Below are 21952 nucleotides of genomic sequence, written 5' to 3' on the forward strand. Positions count from 1 at the left end.
CGGTGTACCAAAATACCGATATATATATATATATATATATATATATATCGGCGATATATCTGATATATCGCCGATATTTTGGTCCATGGATATATATAGTGATATATATCGAAAATATAATAAAAAATCAGTCAAACATCGGTTAAAGTCAAAAGATATATGTCGAATAAGTCGAAAATATCAATTATATCGTCGAAATAAAAATATATTTCGGTTTTGCCGATATATATCGGGCTAAAAAGGCTTAAATATTCGGCTGCGAAATATCGAATATTTTGATTTCGGATTACTTAAAAAACGAAATATTTCGGCGACATCAATTTGTCGTCCGAAATTTTCGGCCTTGGATTAGAGCTTCTTCTTTCCTTTTGTTGTGCTTAGCTAGCTACCTAGTGATTAGTGTTGATTGCTTTTACCGGAATAAATTTGATCAGTGAACTTGGGATATTGTTCGTCTTGGTTATCTTCCTACCTTTTGGACAAGTGTTTTGTAGTAGTTTTGATTGAGATTCGGTTGAGGTTACAAGGTTCAATCTGGCAGTGAAGATGACATCGATGGTGAAACAGCGAAGAGGTTTAGGCGATTGTTTAGATAAATATCTGCCGACTGAGGGCGGGTTGGGTTCAATAGTGATAAATATAGAATCTTTCTCTACCTTTTCTATTTCCAATCCTTTTTGTTATCAGTTTGATGGCGGTGCCTGCCTAAGGTGGTAGTATATTCCCAAAGTTACGGCAGATCAAAACAATTTCTTTCATTGATTGTTGTTATATGCATAGCTCGATCACTATTGTTTACCTTTCGGTGTATGTCTATCCTTTTTTATGGAGTTCAAATTGGATTGGGTTGTACCGTTGTAGTATTTGACTATTTGAAGAGTAGACACTTTTTTAAATGTATGTCTTACATTTTGATTAATTAGTTATATTTGTCTACGCATAGCATTTCAACGTGTTCGGAAAAACTGTTTCGTAGTTACATATTTGTCTAAGAGAAAAATGGTTAGGAAACCGGATATTGGTTGGTCTCATGGCGTACCGTTGGATAACAACAAGGCGAAGTTTAAATGCAATTACTGTCAATTAGAATTTCATAGTGGTGGGGTCAGTCGCCTAAAACAACACTTATCTGGGGTTGGTAACCAAGTGGGAAGGTGTAAGGAAGTCCCTGGACATGTAAGAATTGCAATGCGAGACCTACTACAGGATGGCACAAATAAAACACTTAAAAGACGGCAGCGTGAAACTCGAGTTGAGGAGACAATGTGCGCTAATTTGGACGATGATTCCAATGATTCTGACGCAGAAGAAGAAGCAGAGGAGTTTCGGGGCATGCAACAAGCACGAAGAAACTCTGTAGCTGACCAATGGGAAGAAAGACAGCTAGAAAGGGAAGAAGAACATGCAAGAAGTTTTCGGCATCGTACTACTTTTGTGTCAGGAAGTGGCTCTGGATCAAGCAACAAAGGAAAGGGATTCATGGGTTTGCGGAAGTCCAAAACCATGAGACAACAAACAATTGATCCATACACTATTAGACAGCCGGGACACGACCAACCTAGTGTCAAAGACATGGGTAAAATGAAGACATGGAGGCAGAAGTTGGGTAGACGGATCAGTTCATGGTTCAATTTTGCCGGAGTACCTCCACATGCATTAACGACAAACAATCCATACTACCAACCAACTATTGATTTCATCACGAAATGTCCTACTGGAGTGAAAGGACCAACTGCTGAAGAGGTACTGGGAAAATATTTAAAGATGGAAAATGATGATATCGACAAATTCGAAATGGAAGTGGCAGAGAAGTATCCAACTTATGGATGCACCATCATGTGTGATGGTTGGTCTGGGACAAGAAAGATATCCCTCGTTAACTTCATGGTCTATTGTGACGGGGAAACAATTTTCAAGAAGTCTTTCGATATCAGCATTGAACCGAAAGATCACAAAACCGTATTTAAGTTAATGAAAGAGGTTGTTGATGAGATAGGTGCACCAAATGTGGTGCAGATAGTAACTGATCAAGGTTCTGCCTACAAAAAGGCTGGAAGATTGCTGATGAAGACACCAGGATATAATTTATTTTGGACACCGTGTGCTTGTCATTGCATAGACTTGATGTTAAAAGATATTGCCAAGCATCATCGGGTGGCGGGGTGTATCAGCAAAGCTCATGCAATTACAAAGTTCATTTACAATGCATCCAGGGTCTTAGCATTAATGAGGGAGACATGTGGTGGCGAAATAGTTAGATCTGCAGCAACTAGATTCGCCACAAACTACTTGTCTCTCAAAAGTCTCCAGCAGAAAAAGATATCGCTTAGGCAGATGTTCGTGGATCAAAGATATCTCGACACCCCATCGGCTAATTCTGTAGAGGGTATGATGACTGTGGAGCAAGTCGCTCAAGAGCATTTTTGGAATGATGTTAACTATGTTGTACAAATTCTTGAACCTTTATACAGATGCCTAAGGTTGTTGGATGGTGACAAGAAGCCAACAATGCCATATGTACAACAAGCCTTTGAAATAATGAGGGAGAAGATCTCTGAAATCCCTGGATGTGGTTGGGTCCTTGATATTATCGACAAAAGATGGACAAAACAATTACTGCATGTGCTACACACAGCTGGTGAGTTTATTTGATTTAGTTTGACTTAATTAAATTATTTCTATTTCAAATATTCCTAAAAGTTATGTTTATTTCTACTAGCAATGTATCTGAACCCAGAGTACCAATACACATTGAAGCTCGGATTCTCCGATCCCCACAAACAAGCAGTTATAAAAGTAGCAAAAGTGTTATTTAGTGATGGTCGCAAACAAGCAAAAGCATTGCATCAGGTAAAAATAAGAATATTGATATTCTCAAGTTAGAATTTGAATTTTACATTTATGCTGGGTCACTAACACTTTGGTCTATTAGATGATGTCGTTTCGGGATCATTTAGGGGAATTTGGTACACCTGCAGCGCAGGCTGGAATAGCAATTTCACACCCTGGTAAATGAAATATTTTTTTCATACTCTCAATCACTCAAATGCATTGTCTATAGATAATTAATATGTGTTTTTTTTGTTTAAATAATGCAGCTGAATGGTGGGAGTTGTATGGTGGTGATACAGAAGAGCTAAGGGAGTTGGCGATCAAAATCCTTTCTCAAACAGCTTCATCATCTGGGTGTGAGCGCAATTGGAGCACATTCGCCTAATTCACACTTTAAACTTAGGAACCATATTGGCGCCAAAATTGATGATGTTGGTGAAGGTCCACTACAACTCATGCGTTTGAAGCAAAGACGGCAAAAAATATAGATAATGATCAAATTATTGACCTCACCCAAGTATTTATGGATAGTGAACAAGTTGATCCATTGGCTGACTGGGTTATTGATAAAAATCTTTTAGCGCCTGTGTTGGATACGGAATCAGGTAGGCCTGACCCAAATGTTGAAGATATGGTCGACAGAGTAATAAGAGAAGATGGCGATGCGCCTAGTTTCAGTTTGGGCCCCGAATTTGACACACCTCTCCAAACACAAGATAATTTGTCCGAGAACATCTCTAGTGATGACGAGACACAAGAACCTGATACTGATGATGATGATAGTGGTGGTGGTGATGGTGATGGTGGTGGTGGTGGTGGTGGAGGTGGAGGTGGAGGTTATTTTAACATTCAATTGCATGACTCAACTGATGAGGAAACTCCATTGGACCCACAAGTATATGAGGTTACAGCCAGAAACACTAGTGGTAGAGGAGTTCTTAATGACAATTCCCAAAGAATGTATGAGCCAGGGCGTGGAAGTGTTGGTCAAAGAAGACAACGAGGACACATTATACGAAATGATGTTGATATTGATTCAGTTTCTTCTAATTTTGAAGCAATGAGTATGAGTTCAGGGACACACGACCATGACAATGAGAGTGTATATAGTAGTGGTTGGGGATACAATCAATCAAGAGATAACGATTCTTCTGGTGGCATGATCAATCACCCTGCGAGTAGTGCGTCATATGGTTCTTCATATGGATATTGGATGAGGGTTGATCAACAACCTTATGACGCACCACAGCCTGAACCAACATATGGACAACTCTATCCAAGTTATGAATCTGTTGGAACTGCACCTGGATTTGTTGCATTGCACCCAACGATAGTTACACCAACACTCCTCTAATGGAATCATGTTAGAATTTCCAACACAAAAATATGAGTGGCATGTTCGACAATTTCTCAACGGTGGGTATAACTCTGTATACACTTGGGTAGGGTATTGTGAAGCAGTTAGGATTCAAGAATCGGGTATGGAAGTTGACCAGCCACGTCACTCGTTTATGTATTGATGATTTGATGTAACTTATTTATCTTATTTTGTAATTTGAGACTTTAAGTACATTAGATTATGATATTGTGGTTAATTATTTGTCAATATTTTTTTATGGTTTTCTTGATAAATAAATGTTGCTATTATGTCCACCGATATTTCCGATATTTCCGATATATCCGATATTTCCGATATATCCGATATTTTAGAAACTTTGGACTGGTCACCAAAAAAACCGAGATATCCGATATATCCGATATATCCGATATATCTCGTTTTTTGGGTACACCGATATATCAACCGATATCGAAATTTTGGGCCATGGATGCAATCTCAGGTAGTATGCCGACTTTTTAGGAAAAATAGTTTGAGATATAATGGTTTTATCATATGATTAAACACTAACTTTTATCATATGATTAAATTTCTTTTAAGTGATTGCTTATTAATCTCAACACCAGTTTTGTAGCACTTAAATGTATATGAAACTCAGAGTATTATACTATTGAATTATATGTAACTTTGAGTAACATATTATGGAATATGTGACTAAGTGTAGCATATTATTGAAGTATTATGTGATTGATAGTATCATATTCCTGAAATATATGAAACTACTAGTATCATATTATTGAATATGGGATTAATATTATCATACTATTGAAGTCTATGTAACTTAGAGTATCATATTATTGAATTTGTGACTAAGAGTATCATATTATTGAAGTATTATGGTCTTTATAGTATCATATTCCTGCAATATATGTAATAAATAGTATCATATTATGGAATATGTGATTTATAGTATCATACTATTGAAGTATATATAACTTTGAGTACCATATTATTGACTATGTGAGTAAGAGTATCATATTACTGAAGTACCTAATCCTGGGTTGTATAAGACATGGTTTGAGTGCGACAAGCAAGTAACGGGGTTTCCTAATACTTTGCACCAAAGTTTTGCTTCTATAGAGGAAGGACAACGAGCTATAGAAGGACAACGAGCATGGACTCTACAATAGTCAACACAGTGCTTCACCGCACCCTTCAAAAGGCCACATGCAACTATGTCTCGAGCTAATAGGTCACAGGTGTTTCCTGAAGCTCCAATTGTCCCATCGAATTTTCCATCAACTCTATCTCCTCTTCCAGCTGTGCCTAATCTCGTTCACTAGATTCAATATGTCATTTATTGTTCGATACTAACGTATATGCTATATGTAGTAGTTTAACTAAAGTATGCTACAACTAGTGGTTTAATGGGTAGCTTAGTGACCCAATTGAAACTTCTTCACTCGGTTATTCCGGTTTTACCCTTCAAAATATGTGGCTGAAAATCCTGCGCATGCGAAATTTGGGTGCACCCGACGCACTCTAGACGTCCTTTTACCTATTAAAATATATATATTAATAAAAAAAAAAACCGCCTAGCACCTAACCCGTCTAGGCACTGCCTAAAAGGCCTAGACGCTAGGCACTCTCCCACCACCCAACTACCGCCTAGCGTTTTTTAGAACACTGGTTATGGATGTTTTTTATTTGTTTTGAGGGGGACCACAAACTATACATTTGGTGAGAAAGCCCACGCGATGTTGGAGCAAACCCCAAATTGGAGCCCATTCGATTATTATTATTTTTTTTTAAGTGGAATTTTTATTGATACTGATAATGAATTTTACAAATAATTAGGACAAACGTGCAACAAGCTGCGCCGCAAATCATTTCTGAATAGCAAATCCTATCCTTCTAAAAACAAACTCGTTAGAACCAGGTGTCATAATGTCCATAACTTTCTGAAGTCTCTTGAGGAGCTCAACAGACTGTTGTTCCAAGAAACCGAAAGTGTCAAAACTAAACAGAATGAAACAATGCTGGTTATCCCTGCAAGCTTCTTCATGTTTCTCCATCTTTCCTGTCGCTGGTCTCTTAGCTGCTTCTCCCACCTCAAAGTCACCATTCCCCAACCCTACCAACGGAGAGACTCCAATTAGATCAGCACATGCATGTTTTCCCTCATATCAATTGTAAATCAAGACATTCGCAGGCCGAAGTGTCGATCTGCCCTCATTCAGATCAGTGAGAAAGTTAACAGGAACTTCTTTCTTCACTTGCATGTACTCCAGCCCTCCAAAATGTTTCACACAAAATGTCTCTAACATGATCATGTCGGTATTTAAAAGTCGGAAAATGTCTACAATGTGCTGGCATGGTCCCCATAAGCATCTAATCTACTTTTTTCGCATACAGGGCAAAGACCACCATTAGGGTACAGAGGAATCATAAGACCCACCATTAGTGTACAGAGGAATCATAAGACGGTACTGGAGAATGACATGATACTCCACCTGTGACATACGCTGTCCAAGTCCCTCCATCGACATACGGAGAATGGCATCAATTGGAGTCATCATTAAAGATACTCTAAGTCAATAATATAGATTGCAAAACTGGTTTCCAAGAGTTTACCAACCAATGTGGGACTATCACACAAAATACAAAGGGAGAAAGAACATACTTGTTCATCTTCTCAACCAAACTCATATAAGTAATTTGAAATACCAAAATGAGAATTCCAACAAACCCACCACCAGCAACACCTTCTTTTTCTTCTCTTTCTCAATCTAATTTGAGGATTTGATTTTATCTTTACAATAAGGTCATCAAATTTGGGAATTCAAAATGAAAATAACTCAAATTGATTCATTTTTTTAGAGGTACTATCCAAAATTAAATTCTAGTTTGGTAAAAAGGTACTTAAGCACTTCTTATTAAGCATAACTACTTGAAATTGATTTGAAGCAAGCCGGATTAAATTTGGTAATTGTGTTCTTCATTTAAGTCGTAGTCCTCTAATTGGAGCTCTTTTTATTGCTAATTAGAATGCGCTTTGCTCCAAGACATTTTTTTTTTATTGGCAAGTGAGGTTGTTAACGGGGTCCCCTACCCCTTCACTTAAAAACATTTACCAATGGTATTGTGTAAAATAACTTTTAACTTAAAAGTGTTTAAATGGTTGTTTAAAAATGAGAATAGTTTTACACATTTTTTAACTCAATTAGTTCTAACTACCCACTACTCCAAAAGATGGGACTCCACAAGTTTTGTATTATCTCTATTTAAACCAATAGGAAGCCAGCACCACTTGTTTTTACACATTTTGTAAAAATGAGAATGGTATTGTGATGCTTGGTATGCACAAACATCTGTGCATACCTACTACCTAAGGTGGTATGCACCGACACCTGTGCATACTATTGTCTTTTTCGGACAGAAGTCAACTATTGTCCTTGAGAGTGTTTTTTAAATGAGGGTGGATTTTTTGGTTCGTTTTTTCGGAATTTTGTCATTTTCAGTTTTGTCCCCTGTATATTTTTACCCATTACACTTAATTGTATAAATTTCTTTTAAAAACCTATGTGGTTGTATAAATTTACACAACCCATTGGTAATTCTCTAAAAGGTTTAGAGTGGTTGCATCATTTGGTTGCATGGTTCTTATATTATGTGAGAGCTTGGAACCTCTGATGGTCTATCAAATTATGTGCTGTAAGCGGGTGCACTAAATTTACTTTACAAACTAGTACTAGTAATAGTACCCAACGCACACTGAAAGTTGCAAAGCATTCCACTAATCCACTTATGAAAGTACGTTTGGATGAATGAATTAGTCAGTAAGTCGGATCTCAAAGGAATGCTGCCAATCTGCCATGCTCTTTTTGTTTGCGATAGTGTGATATGTTATTTGGAGACTTTGAAGGCAGATTTATTGTACAGTACATGAATCTAGTGATTTTGATGTGGCTCCTTGGCAAAGTCAATGACAGTGAGATTCCTTTGTGAAGTCTGAACAAAGTTATGTTCTTAATCATGATACAAAAGCACAACCAAAACATTAGTGTGGAGAATTATAGAAAGCATTCCACATAAAGAGATCTGACTACATGAATTCAGCATAAATCAATAACACCACCTGATCAGACTGCACGTTTCCAGCTCAAAGATTCTGACGAAAAACAATTCTCTACATTCTTTTAGCCACCATTTTGAACCACAGTACATCAGGACATTGCTTTCAAAATTCTGAGTTTTTTGCGACATTTTTTACTACTGTGGATGACTGTCTTAAAGAAATAATCAAGATAAAAAATCAACAATGAAGGTGCGGATTTCCATTGGTCCTAGCTCCACCACTAGCTTTGAAGGATCAATAGACCCTCCCCTCACTGCCTTTGCTTCCTCCCTAGGAGCACCTTCTACTGTCCAAACCAGTCTCTTTCTCTCCATTTCTGCTCTTCTTTGATTAGCAGATAAGTTCATTTCTGTTACCTTACTGATCTGAAGACGAAAAACCAATTTGATCAACACAAATGAATGCTTAGAGTGAAGGACAAATCAGTTGTATCGTTTTACCTTCTTGTGTGCGAACAACTTTTGAAGTTCCACACTTGCAGTGATTGAAAGATCCTTGTCCTCTCCCATCTGACATATTCCAGTTGACATGGAAATAAATTCAAAACACATGTGGAGCTGAAACTGTTCTGAAACTAGACTTAAGTATGAATTACTAGTTGTTCCAACACAGCTCGATCATATCCAAGAAGGATGATATCTAGCATCTATATCCTTAATTAGCAAGACAACAAGATGTGGCGTTTCAATAATCTCTTCACAATCTTTTGAGACTTCTTTCCCTATACGAGCAATGGGGCCTATTATATGTTCCAGACACATAGCAATAAAGTGCTAACAATAGTTTCATTGAGTATTCTTATCTGTTTTCTTTCATCTCCCAGAGATGAATTCAGTGGACGATCTATTTATATATTTGTTCAAGAAAGAAGGGATGATATCTAATTGCTTAACGACTTCAGCATAACTTTAAACGCCTTTAGGGGTGATACGTTAGAGCTTATCTGTTTTCTTTTATCTCCCAGAGATATACTACTTCTATTATATCCAAGTATAAAATAAGTTACGTGTGCACTATTCTTCATTATTAGGATCAGTGAGCGTATAGGTGGTCATATATTTTCCTAATTGTGTAGACATTAAGGAAGAGAAACTAACCTCATAGAGAGATAAGCCAACCGGAGGAGAACTTTTCCATCTTCAAGCTCCTGCATATTAAAAGAAGTGGGCAGGGGAGAACTTCAATTTATAAAGGAAAGGAATGTGGAATGCCAATTACCAATTAAGTATTCAGAGATGATATAAAGAGCAGCTATATAAATAATGTTCGACATCAGAGTTCTATCTAACAGTGCATCACTACACCATTTTGTGAATTTGGCCGTACTTGTGGACTTGTGGCGTTCCTGTTTGCTGCGTTCCTAAATTGAAAGCAAATTATAGCAACTGTGCTCTCATTTTTGGAATGCAATAAAAAAGAAACACCTCAAATCTGTTTCAAACGGCGAAAATGGTGCAGCAGTGGTTAACTACACAAATGGATCTAGACAAAGAAGAACATTAATAGGATTCAACAACACAAAGATGATTATGTACCTGAAGGGTCAGCATTGCAACATTATCAGGTAAGCTGTAGGATGGAGCCATCCCTGAAAACTTTGACTGATGAGAAGAAGTCCAACCGTCCTGAAGAGGGGAAACAATTATCACTTGGGGCAAAAGATCGACAATGTTTATGAAATATGCCACTTCCAAAATTTCTTTCACCTGTTCTGTGAAGGCTAAAAGAAACGGTGAATATATTTCTTGGCCAAATGAGCGACGCCACTTTGCACCTTCTCCTAAAGGATCAATTCTGAGGTAGAAGTTCCCCTGAATCTGAAATGAAGATAAAATTTATGAAGAAAAGGAAAGAAACTCTATTTGGGGGAAAAAATGAGGTGTCCGTTCCTTCAGCAAGATTGTGCTAAGAAATTGTCTACACTAAAAGAAAATCTCGTTTAACGCTAGTGATAGTACAATCACTAGCCAAGCGACATATCCGGGATAAAATCTTTTGCCTTTGTTATTGTAAATGGTGGAACCACAAACCATGCACTTGCACTCATACTGACCTTAGAACTGACAAGAATTGCTGTAAATCACATGTGAAAATATTAAGAAATGTTCCTCTACAAGTTAGCACCATGAGTTACTACACAGCAAGGGCAGAAAAAAAAAGAAAAACTATTCCCAAGTCACGGAAAGTGAATCAGGCAACTTTTCTTCTTGCTATGATCTGAAAAAATATAATCTTCTTGGCAAGGAAGAATAATAAAAGAGAAAGGCTACTTTTGTTTTTTCTAATGTACAAAGTACTGACATAAGCCTTCTCCCACAGATGACTGTTTGACCAAAAATCTTCTGATGTCAAGACTCTTGGTTATGTTACAACCTTCTTAATTGATATATACAACATCAAAACCTGGAAGGTCGCATAAGGAAGCATTTTTACATGGAAAGATGTCAAATTAAGTCTCCTAAATACAGAGTGAAGATGTGAAAAGCGCCCAAGGAATGCAAATTTAAAGGGAAATAGGGTGTGAAAGTTGCCGATGTGCCAAAGGAATGGGTAATAACTAATAATATTAAGGCACAAAAGTACCAAAAGGTAACATAGAGAAAGATGCAATGTTTAAAATCTAAGAAGATCTTTGAAGTATGGCAATGACAATGCTACACAGTCATAGAAGAAAATCTATTTTAAAATAGTGCATGGGCATGATCGAGCTAAACCTTGCAGGTTCATCAGCATGGTGAAACACTAGCATGCATGCTCACACTGGAAATTTTTTTTACTAAATTCTTGTTGTAGGAAACAATCTGAATTCTGAAGAAGTTGGATAAATAACAGATCCGTGCTTGTAACAGATCATAAGATCAAGATGAGACGTGATTTAAAGCTTGCAATGTGATGATTCGCAAGCAATAAATTGTAAAGTAAGTTAAGCGAAGTTTCCTGCAATAGTTCAAAAAAACATAATGGCCACAAGTGTACTTCTTTAACAAAGTTTGAAAAATGTGCTCACTGTTAGTCCCTGGCATTTCTCATCCACACAGACCGTCTCATTAAGTGATTCACCAACACCTCTAGAATCATCAAAAAGTAACCTCCTATACGATACAAGAAAATTAATTAGTTATCATGAATGATGAATCGTCTGCAAGCTAGTACATTAACTCGTAAAGTAAGCCAAACTTTTAATGGCATAACAAACCTACAAAATACTGAAAATTGCATTAAAAAACAAACCTATGGAGCATCAGCTCTATTTGTCCATCAACTATGCTGGATCCACCAACAGATCGGTCTACCAGAACTGAGAGCTCCGTCAAGTTATCTTCCATATATAGTCCAAGATTGATCTGGAGGAAGATATCTATTAGGCATATCCAAATAGATTTTTAGCCTGAACACTGAAGTTCAAATTCAAAGGTGTACAAAAATTTCGAATATCTATACAAATGGGTGAAACCATGTGGTACAATGGATGTGCTACAGTTTCTAGAGGAGTGCGATGCCCACCAGCTGGCACCAGGTTAAAAGTAACGAAATTAAAACAGTTTGAAATGAAACTTTTAGATTATCATTTCAATATGAATGATCAATATCATCACTATGTTCTATTATAGCCTTTAGGCTTTTCGGCAAGGAACTTTTTAAGAAGCAGTGCTATGCTGAATATTGAAGAATACCAAACTCTAGGAATTTGACCAAACACAGTACTCCAGATCCTATGGAACCTATAGCTAAAGTACCCCTGGAGGGGAAAGAGCTAAGTGGTGCGAAAAGGGTATTCGACCATATGAGAAATCAAAACTTTTAGCTTTTTCCCAATTACATGTGCATATTGTATGTAGCATGCAACATAATTAGGGTAAAGGAGTAACTTATGCGATATATTTGTTAACATAATGCATTCAGTTAAAGATTCACTTGTTCTACTCCACAAGGTATTGGGTCCACTTCTGTTCTTATACTCCACAGATCAAATCCTACACTGCAATCTCAAGCTCAGATGTAAAATATCATCTTACTCACAACACAAATACACATACAAAGACGTTGTTGTGTAATAAAAGGAATGGCACTACATAATATTTCAGTTAAAACAAAAACATACTGGATAATAATTTCCAGCAACAGGTTGGTTCACTTGCAAGTCCCAGTCTGTTCTAAAATCTCGAATCTGCACTCAAAGGACAATTAGAAGCTAAATTTAAGAAACCATAAAATATATAAGATAAAGGGTTTAAAATTCTATTGTGTTGTGTCTAAAGCCTTGCGTTCAAATATATAAATCTTGGGACCTCTTCACTTATAACCAATTGGTTTTAAGTTGAATGCCCATCTTCTACATATTGCAATGTTTTTTATTTTATTTTTTTCATCTAATCCAAATTCTGAGTGCTAAAACTCATTTGTGTAGAAAGCATATGTCCTTAGATATATCAGGTATCTTAGGCTGTGTTTGGTTCACTGAAATCTGATTCTAAAAGAAAACATATTCTTTGATTTGGTTTTCCATGTAATGATTTTCCAAGAATTTGGATTTTGTGTGTTTGGTTGGAAATGAGAAAATTTGTTATAGTTGAGTGTAGTTTGGGAGTACTGGATCAAGGCTTATGAAACTTGCTTCGCAGGGAATCAAAACCTTTTGAAACTTGCGGATCTCTAAAAGCTCTCCCTCTCTCTCTTCCGGGCCTCCACTGTCAAAAATAGAAAACAACTTCCTCTTTGTTAAAATGGAGGTTGCCTTCCTTCTTTTGAATACATTTGAAGAATTTGTTTTCTAGTTTTTCATTTTCCATTATGAACCAAACATTCAAAAGTTTTCAATTTCCTTGAAAACACTTATTTTTTCTCAATTTTCCTTGAACCAAACACAGCCTTAATGTTAAACTAATAGTTCAATTGTACTCAACAAAAATGATGTCGCGTCAAATATTAGATACAAATATTGTAACATCTTCTTACCCTTTTAATAAAGTCCCGTCCATTTGAATCTGTATAGAATGTTTTATTAGTCTTCATGGTAGTTGTGATTTGTGTTGCAACTTCTTTCCCGATTCCATCATCTACAGGTATAGGCCCAACCTGAAATTGAAGATATACAAATTATTGAATACTTGCTGAAAATAACTTTAGAATGCACTCATGCACAACACACACTCACACAGAAAGGTGAACTTACAGTAAACTCAATATCAGCATGCTCCTTTGCTTTGTACACTCTGGTGACCTGCACATGTCAGTGTCTATTTCAAGCTATATGAAGTAATAATAAAAACTAATTAACAGTTAACAATTTGGTTTTTTATGTAGGAAGTTGAAATAAATTGACAATTGCACTAAAACCTCAGAATCTTCTGTACATGGGTATGCTAGAAATTGCAGTAATTGGAGCCGTCATTTCTGAAGGTGTCCTGTGTCTTTGCGCATTCAAACTTAAAAAACAATGTGATTGCATTCTAAAACTAAACCAATTGAAATGGGATTAACAATCACTCTACCAATATAGTGGATATTGTTTAGCATGTTAAGATCCGGCCACCTTATTTTTATCTAGATGAAAGATGATTTTAAATGAACAATTTTCAGATAAATAATAATGTGGTCCAGGAGCGTCCAGGAAGGCTTTACATCATCTAGAGTGAGAGAGACAGCGTAGTTTGGGTGGCACAAATATTCTGTTAAATCTTGTCTTCTTAACTCCAAAGTTGAATTTCAAACTCCATATGCCCTTGTTAAAAGAATAAAAAAAAAATCAATTTCATGATTTCTCTAAGATGAAAGAGATTGAACATTGGTAATACTTGTTGGCACAATTCCTGGCAGTGGCACAAAATCCCAAATAAAGTGCCTGTATCAGTAATTTAGTTATGTGACCAAAACATTGAAACCTTAACTAATTGTAACAGGATCAAGCACCTGATATATCCAAGGAGTAATTTGTTGATGGATTTCATCCACTATTGGTCCTCGGAAAACAGTCAAAGGAACCTGAAACAAAGAAGAGTTTATTTTAAGGATTTAAGTATAACTTCTAGATGATAATACGGTAGTCATCTGATCTTCCTTTAATTTTATACATCTTACGTAAGAAAAAGATAACCTATTACTTACTAACAAATTAAACAGGGATGAATTACATTATTGGCATCATGGTCATGATTTTATCCAAAACATTTTTCTCTTTAAGATAGGATCTAAGATTAAGCAGCAGTTCCCGAGACTTCTCAGAAACCAGAGGCTCTGATACCATGTTAAATCGTCAATTTCTCCATAAGCTCGAACTTATGTAAAAAGTCAATTCTATCAATATATTAGAATAGGCTCGGAGACACTCATATATGTCAACACTCCCCCTCAGCGGTACACGTTGGAAATACACAGGTAGAAAGACTGGACATCTTCACCTCGCAAGAGTTGAACCCGAGACCTCTTAGAAACCAGAAGCTCCGATACCATGTTAAATCGCCAATTTCTGCATAAGCTCAAACTTATGTGAATGGTCAATTCTATTAATATATTAGAGTAAGCTCGAGGGCACTCATATATGTGAACACTCTCCCTCAGCGGGACACGCTAGAAATACACAGGTAGAGGACTAGACATCTTCACGTGGAAGGAGTTGAACTAGAATTACACAAGTAGAAGAACTAGACATCTTCATTTAGCAGGAGTTGAACTCGAGACCTCTCAAAAACTAGAGGCTCCAATACCATGTTAAATTGACAATTTCTCCATAAGCTTGAACTTATGTGAAGGGTTAATTATCTTAATATATTAGAGTAGGCTCGGGGACACTCATATATGTCAACAGTTCTTCATAAATAGTAAGCTACACTTGTGATACAGTGCATGGGTACAAATACTATCACAGAAGACATAATATACCTGTCCTTCAGATTTTGTGGGATATGTACCATTAGGTCGAAAGATATATGCTCCAGACGCCTTCAATAACGAACATAAAAACCAAGTATTACGATAAAGACAATAGAAGTAGTTCAAGAAACCAAGAGATGAAAAAAAAGAGTATTTGAAAAGATATTGCGTCATAAGAGTATAACCACCTGAGGATCCTTGTCACTTTTGTCATTCCCGGAATAGAAGCTGTATGAATGTTCTATAGAAGCTTTGACCTGAAATAATAACCATGATACAATAAACAGTAAGGGGAAGAGCAAGATACCAAAGATATCTACGATAACAAGATGACAGAAAAAACTATTTTTGTAAATCCTGTCGCCTTCTCAGAAGTACCAATGAGAATAAAGGGAAAAAAATAAATAAAACAAATACACTGCATAAAGTAGTAAACAACATACATAAGCATCAAATAGCATACCGAGCTCCTTTTATTTATATACTGAGTAAGCTTCCTTTCATCTACTGCATAAACAAGCTTCAAATTTCCTTGCCCAATTACTATAGTACCATTTACACCTTCTTGGGGTGTGAATGCTGTGGATATGGTTGAACTGGTAACTGCAATTGCAACAGAAACAACAGCATGTGCTGTACAAAGTCAGTGTCTCCAGAAACTTGTGTCTCTGTCTTTTTCAAATTTGAGAAAGAAGTATTAGGCATGGAATCAATTGGATGAACCTGTTGTTTTTGTTCCAGAGACAATGTAGGTGCTGAAACCAAGAGGAGGTACAGAAGCCAAAAACACAAGCCAATACTTAGGCGCATCACTTGGAGACTTTCCCAAGTACGCTTTGACATAGTAGTTTCTTATGCCAATGGAGGCATTAACCAGGGGTAATAGTTGTGATTCAATTTCCTTTCCACTGGAATCTTGAACAGCAACTGATTTAGTGGTGACCTGTATGAGGTTTGAATATGTATATAGACATGGAAAACTAATGGTTATAAATATTTCACCAAATCAATTTCAGGTGAATATGTATAGCATTCATAAATATCCAAGAGACGAGTAAACTTCATTTTTGTGGACTATCAATGTTCTTTTTTTCTCCCAACCTTCACACAGTACTGTTATAAAGAGATACGAACAAGCTAGAGAATCTATTCTTTTTCTCTCTTTTCAATTTACGAGAAGATTATATTAAAGACAACCCTTACAGAGATGTTAGGGAGGAGATTTCTCCTGAACAACCAATATCTCTTTATGCCACTTTGATGATCAGCGTTTTCTACAATTATAGGCAGGAGTTTAGTGAGTAGTTTGTATATGAAAGTTAAACTAATCTTTTTTTAAGCCGCATCAACTTCTAGTTCAGACTTTGATGGCATTTAGTAGATTGGAGCTCATTTAGCCTATGAGAGTCGTGTACTCCTGTACATACAAATGCACTGCTGCCCCTGTTCATACACACACACGCGCTCTTTCTGTGTATACAAACCACAGAGAAGTTTTGGAGACATCAAGGATGCATCTAATTAAATAACTAGATTGGTAATATAAATTTGTCATGCGAAGATTGTTATTCATGAACCAAGGCTTCACATTAATAGCCAGATTCAAACTTTAATGGATGCAGCTCAGATGTGTCACTAAAAAGATATGGCAATTACTTTTGGAATAATTCTACATTGACATAGTTGGGCAACACGGTTATGGCCATGTAATGCAGCATCGGTTTGTTCACCGACATACACAACGTGTATCTCGAGGTCGTGGACATTTTTTACATAGCACTGTAGGAGTAGCACAACAGTATACCAGTAAGCCTAATTGATACAAGACAAGGCCAGTACAAACAATACACATTGAAAACTGTTGACAACTATGTGCCACCAAAGAGAAAAACAGCGGTACTTACAGGAATTCGAACTACGTCTTCCCTCTTCCATCCCAGAGAATTGTAGATGGAAATCACCTAAAGAGAAGAACAGAAGAGTATATAACCTTATTAATCTTCTATATATCAGATAGAACACTTAACAGGCATAATCTTAGCCTTACCAAACTTTTCCCTGAAGACAAATCAACTTCTGAGGGAGGACAGTAACTTATATTCAAAAGGGGACACTGCAAAAGAAAACTCACAAGTCATGTTCTGGCTGTTCTTTCAGCTATAATTCTAATGAAGGTATTTCTTTCCTCCAAACACTTAATATCATTGACTCATTGTACAATTTCGAGATTGTGAATGATCTGATGCACTTTTCTTCAGTCTATATATCTCTGACTAACAAGCTAATAGAAACTTTCAGAATTCATTTCAGAACATATATCTAGGACCAAATAATTAATATATGAAAGTGATACAAGGTTTGCAATACAATTATCACAAGGAACAACTGAATTAACCAAGTATCTCGAGTTATTGGGCATTACAGAATTTTGTTCAGAAGAGGCCCACTGGTCTGCATCTATTGATTATGTTCTGCTAATAAGTATGATGCAGTACAAGTGATTAAAACGAAAAATACTGCAGACCCTTCTTATTAGTCCTAATGGATCTAATGTCAGATCCGGAGAAAGTACACTGCAACTTTAGTAAACACATATATGATTGGTTAATTTGAATGTGAAACAATGCAGTAATTTCCTCATGGGAGTTTTGGATTATTCTGTTTTTTTTATTGGAAGAAAATTGAAAACCTGGACTAACAGTCAATGAGAGTCAAATCTAGTTGACCGGCATCAAGCGTTAAAGGCGGGGGGGTGGGGGGTGGGTGTATGTCTAAATAACCCTAGATTCTATTGCAGTAAGCTTGAGCAAGTGTGATGCCCACATAATATGATCTGTGCGAGTTATATTATCTAGATGAAAAGACTCACTAGAAGAAGAAAGGAATAGTTTCTTGCCTGTTCAAATTTAGTTAATGTTTTCCCACAACTTTGATTTTTGGTGGTATCTACCAAGCAGGAAAGGGAAGATGCAACCACCTCCTCAGCCTACAAAAACCATCGTACAGTATCAACTTTAAAGCATAAAGGATATACGACGACAATACTAGAGCAATATTTAGATAATAAGACCTAAAAAGTAAAAAAGAAATACACACCTCCACATAACCAATAGAAAGTCGTTTTGCATAATCATTAGCGACGTGCTGCTTTTCTGTCCCACTAACTGCATCATGATGTTGTGCGATTGCCAAAGCATCAGCCAAAGTGTCTGTGTTGGGCCTTAAATTACTTCTCCCCCTGAAAAATTCCAATTGTCTTGCTGCCTGATTACAAGTAAGAAACTCAGATGCGATCAAAGTATCCCAGGTAAAATTTAGTTCATGATTTAACAGCAAGAGAGATGAAATTGTCACCAAATAATAACTACTCATCATTCTGACATAGCGCTTGATGGCTGGCCTACTCGTAAAATATCCTGTCCAGTAGGCATTTGCGCGGTCTGCATATCTGGTAATTGAACGCCTCTTGAGTATAGATACAAGTATGAGAAAATCAGTCAATGATTGGTTCAAGATAAAAATATTGAACTCACGGGAAGAAGTCTTCAGTTTTGACAGGCCACCGTTCTTTTGTTGCATGTTTTACATCAGTGTATATGGATGGGGTTGAATAAAGGGCATTGACACGCCCATCCTACAAGCATTGCAACCAAAATTATGTAGTAAGTACTGAGAACTACCCGAGTTCAGAACAAATAAATTGACTTTAAGGAACAAAGGTTCCACAAGACGATCAATGGCACTTCCATGCATTTTGAGGTATAGGCAACATAACGATTATATCATATAGCAATACATCAGGCCAATGATCTTATCTAGGTATAGCATCATTCAACTCCCATTTAGTTAATAAAAGAAGACTCATTTCACGATTCCCTCGCTGCATATGCATTAGTAGCAGAGAAACTGCTATGCTCTTTGTTTAATACGTGAACTGGGTAAAATTATAAACAACATGAATTTTTCAAAGTAGAGATTAATATGATCACCCAAAATTTACAACTCAGTAACAGTACTAAGCATTACACATAGGATGAAAACAATAAAAGAATTACCTTATTGACATAATGGATAAGCTTATCCATCTGACGGAACCATGTATGAGCATATTGATATTTAAAATCTGTCCCCATGGTCCACATAATATGATCTGTGCGAGTTATATTAGCCTGAAATGGAGTAAGAAAGATCAAACATTACAACTTTTATCACACCTACAAACCTTGGAAAAAGAAATAAAACCTGTCTCATGATTGCTTCAGTAACATAACCCTATCTTAGAGCGTTATCAATGGGGGAGAGAGAGAGACCGTAGTGACTATGCCTTAAAGCTAGAGACGCACTATTGTCCAATATCCCCTACCGTACTTCTTTATCATCGGCAAAGCAGTAAACCTTATTTCACTGGTTAAAGTAGTCACCCACGCCTAAGTTCTTAGGTGAGGGTCAAGGAACGAGAAGCGCGCCTTTCCCACTTACCATATTCTGTTGCATTACATACTTGTATTTCATTGCATACTCGATTCACAATATACGTCTTCTCTCATATGACTTTATTATCTGTCTTGATAAATTAAGGCCAGCCAGAGTCCAAAAGTTAAAACTAGGCTACACATTTAAAGTGAAAAAAGAAGAGCAGATTACCTGAGATAAGGCAACATCTACAAATTCATCCACTCGATCTTGAACATTGTAGTCGAACAAATTGATGTTATCCTGAAAACCAAAGCATGAATATAGAATGTCTGTTTGTATAAATAAGTCAATGCTCAAGATCCATTTTATCAACCATTTTGAAAATTTACCTGAACAATAGGGGAGTCGTCATTAACTTCGAAGTAGAAGTTATCAGGTGGTTCATAAGCCTCTGGGAATGCCCCAGCAAAAATCTGCATAAACAGTAAAGGAAACAACGAATAATTTTCTCATATTTTTACTTTTTGCTTGGTACTGAAGTCCTATTATCAAAGCAAAGACAAGGAATATAGCCTTGCCTGAGCAGATGAACCAAAGGTTTTAGATCCCTGCCACACAAACTCAAGACTCTTCTCATCTTTGCGCTTTGCTCGGTCTTGGTAATCGATGCGGCCAAAGAAAAGGGAGTCAAATCCAACCTAAAAACAATACAAATGTTTCCGTCTTCAGATGAAGAAAATGCATCCTATATGACAAATGTGTTAAGTTTCTAAGCTTTTAACAGTGAAATGAAAAACAAGTACAATTGATCAAACAGAAGATCAACAAGAGAAGCCACACCTCTGCTCCTAACAAGTAAGCCTGAACAGCAGAATGTCCAAAAGGATCAATTTGCCAACCAATCCTTGGAGTCTGACCAAACTCTTGTTTGATGAATCGATGCCCAAGAGTTGTCTGATCAATCATGTCAATGTAATGTGTAGCTGCTTCATCATGCATGCACATACCTCCATTTCTATATCAAATAACAATACAATAACTAATTAGTGTCTACTACTTTCTACATAAAGAAGAACACATGAACCAATGAAACAGAACAACATTAACACAATCCTTAAAAACAGATAAAACACTGTTCCTACATTAGCTCTAGTTGACCCGAGCTGACAAGCTTCTTGACCGTATCTTGGACCAACTCACTCTGGTCTCTCCACCAGCGTTGGAAAAACGCCTGCATCATTTCATATCCAAATACACACTCATTCTCTCTTCTAAGTTATAGGACTCAAATATAAATTTGCAAAGAGCATGTTTATATTGGAAAATAAAGAGTTTCTTGCCTGCTCCACATAAATGAACTTCCGATTCTTATCAGCTAACAATGCCGGAACTATAGAATCCAATACATTTTGAACACAAGCTCCCTACAAGTACAAAATCAAAAGACATGAAAAAAAGAACCTATATATAAAATGAAGCAAAGTACATAAAATGCGCCACAGCGTGCTAACCTGAATGGAATTATTAGCACCAACATAGTACTGATCAACAGTTTTGAGCCAACCAACATCATCATGAGTGTGAGGAACTAAGTGAACATTAAGTTTTCCAGGCACTATACTTTGTGAAGTGTTATAAGCTATGTACTTAGCTTTTGTACATGAAGATAATGCAAAGAAGACTAGAATGAACACTACAAAGTTGGCCATGGATTGATAGTGTTGCAGCACTGGAATATTGAGTATGTGTTATAAGTAGTTAGTGTGGATGAGATCAATGCTGGAAATTCGATGAGTTTAGTTTTGTTTTATGGTGAGTGGGAGAATTTGAGACTAATGATTAAAGAGTTATCTAAACATTTATTCTGAAGGTGTGTGTCTTGTTCTCTTGTTGTTATTTGGTTTCTGCTCACGTTTGATTAAAACTATAATTTTAGGATGGACCTTATCACCTCAGTGATTATATCTCAAGAATTGACAAGATTACACATCACACAGCACTATCGTTGACTGCGAATTTCAATTAATGTGGTGACCAAAAACTGGAATATTATGAATTTTAGTGGACATTCCTGTATCAAATTATCAATATCCTCATAATTACAATCAGATTTTGAGCATTATGTTCTAGGGAATGTAGACGGGGTCTAAAGAGTAATAAGGTCGCATTGTCACCAAATACGGCGTTTTTTTGAAAAAAACGCATTTAAAACCCGAGATATTGCCAAGGCGTCTGGTTCCAGTTTAAAACCCGGGTTTTTCAAAAAAACGCGTTTTAAACGTTTTAAACCCGTTTTAAACTTAAAAACGTTTAAAACCCGAGATTTTGAAAATCTCCGTTTTTTTTTTTTTTAAACGCTA

At 36.6% G+C, this 21952-nt stretch overlaps 2 protein-coding genes across 2 annotated transcripts; one reads left to right on the top strand and one right to left on the bottom strand.

The window, feature by feature from the left end:
• The first annotated feature begins 924 nt into the window (after positions 1–924).
• Positions 925–3217, top strand: LOC147515562 (uncharacterized). The gene is made up of 4 exons (XM_086592964.1): positions 925–2638; positions 2720–2850; positions 2933–3008; positions 3099–3217. The coding sequence occupies exons 1-4, from the start codon at positions 1000–1002 to the stop codon at positions 3215–3217; spliced, it is 1965 nt and encodes a 654-aa protein (XP_086449090.1). The 5' UTR covers positions 925–999.
• A 4952-nt stretch (positions 3218–8169) lies between these two features.
• LOC147515563 (putative alpha-mannosidase At5g13980) lies at positions 8170–21689 on the bottom strand. Its single transcript, XM_086588355.1, has 29 exons — positions 21104–21689; positions 20933–21016; positions 20735–20823; positions 20433–20607; positions 20171–20290; positions 19982–20065; positions 19821–19892; positions 19232–19345; positions 18710–18810; positions 18531–18624; positions 18273–18440; positions 18073–18162; positions 17224–17289; positions 17081–17137; positions 15900–16119; positions 15640–15779; positions 15365–15433; positions 15186–15245; positions 14217–14288; positions 13480–13527; positions 13263–13382; positions 12409–12474; positions 11538–11650; positions 11314–11398; positions 10013–10123; positions 9842–9931; positions 9404–9453; positions 8747–8815; positions 8170–8671 (listed from the first exon to the last, which is right to left on the bottom strand). The coding sequence occupies exons 1-29, from the start codon at positions 21299–21301 to the stop codon at positions 8659–8661; spliced, it is 2838 nt and encodes a 945-aa protein (XP_086444481.1). The 5' UTR covers positions 21302–21689; the 3' UTR covers positions 8170–8658.
• Between the last annotated feature and the right edge of the window lie 263 nt (positions 21690–21952).

Source organism: Coptis chinensis, chromosome 2 (genome assembly GCF_015680905.1).
Source record: "Coptis chinensis isolate HL-2020 chromosome 2, ASM1568090v1, whole genome shotgun sequence".
Classification (NCBI taxonomy): domain Eukaryota; kingdom Viridiplantae; phylum Streptophyta; class Magnoliopsida; order Ranunculales; family Ranunculaceae; genus Coptis; species Coptis chinensis.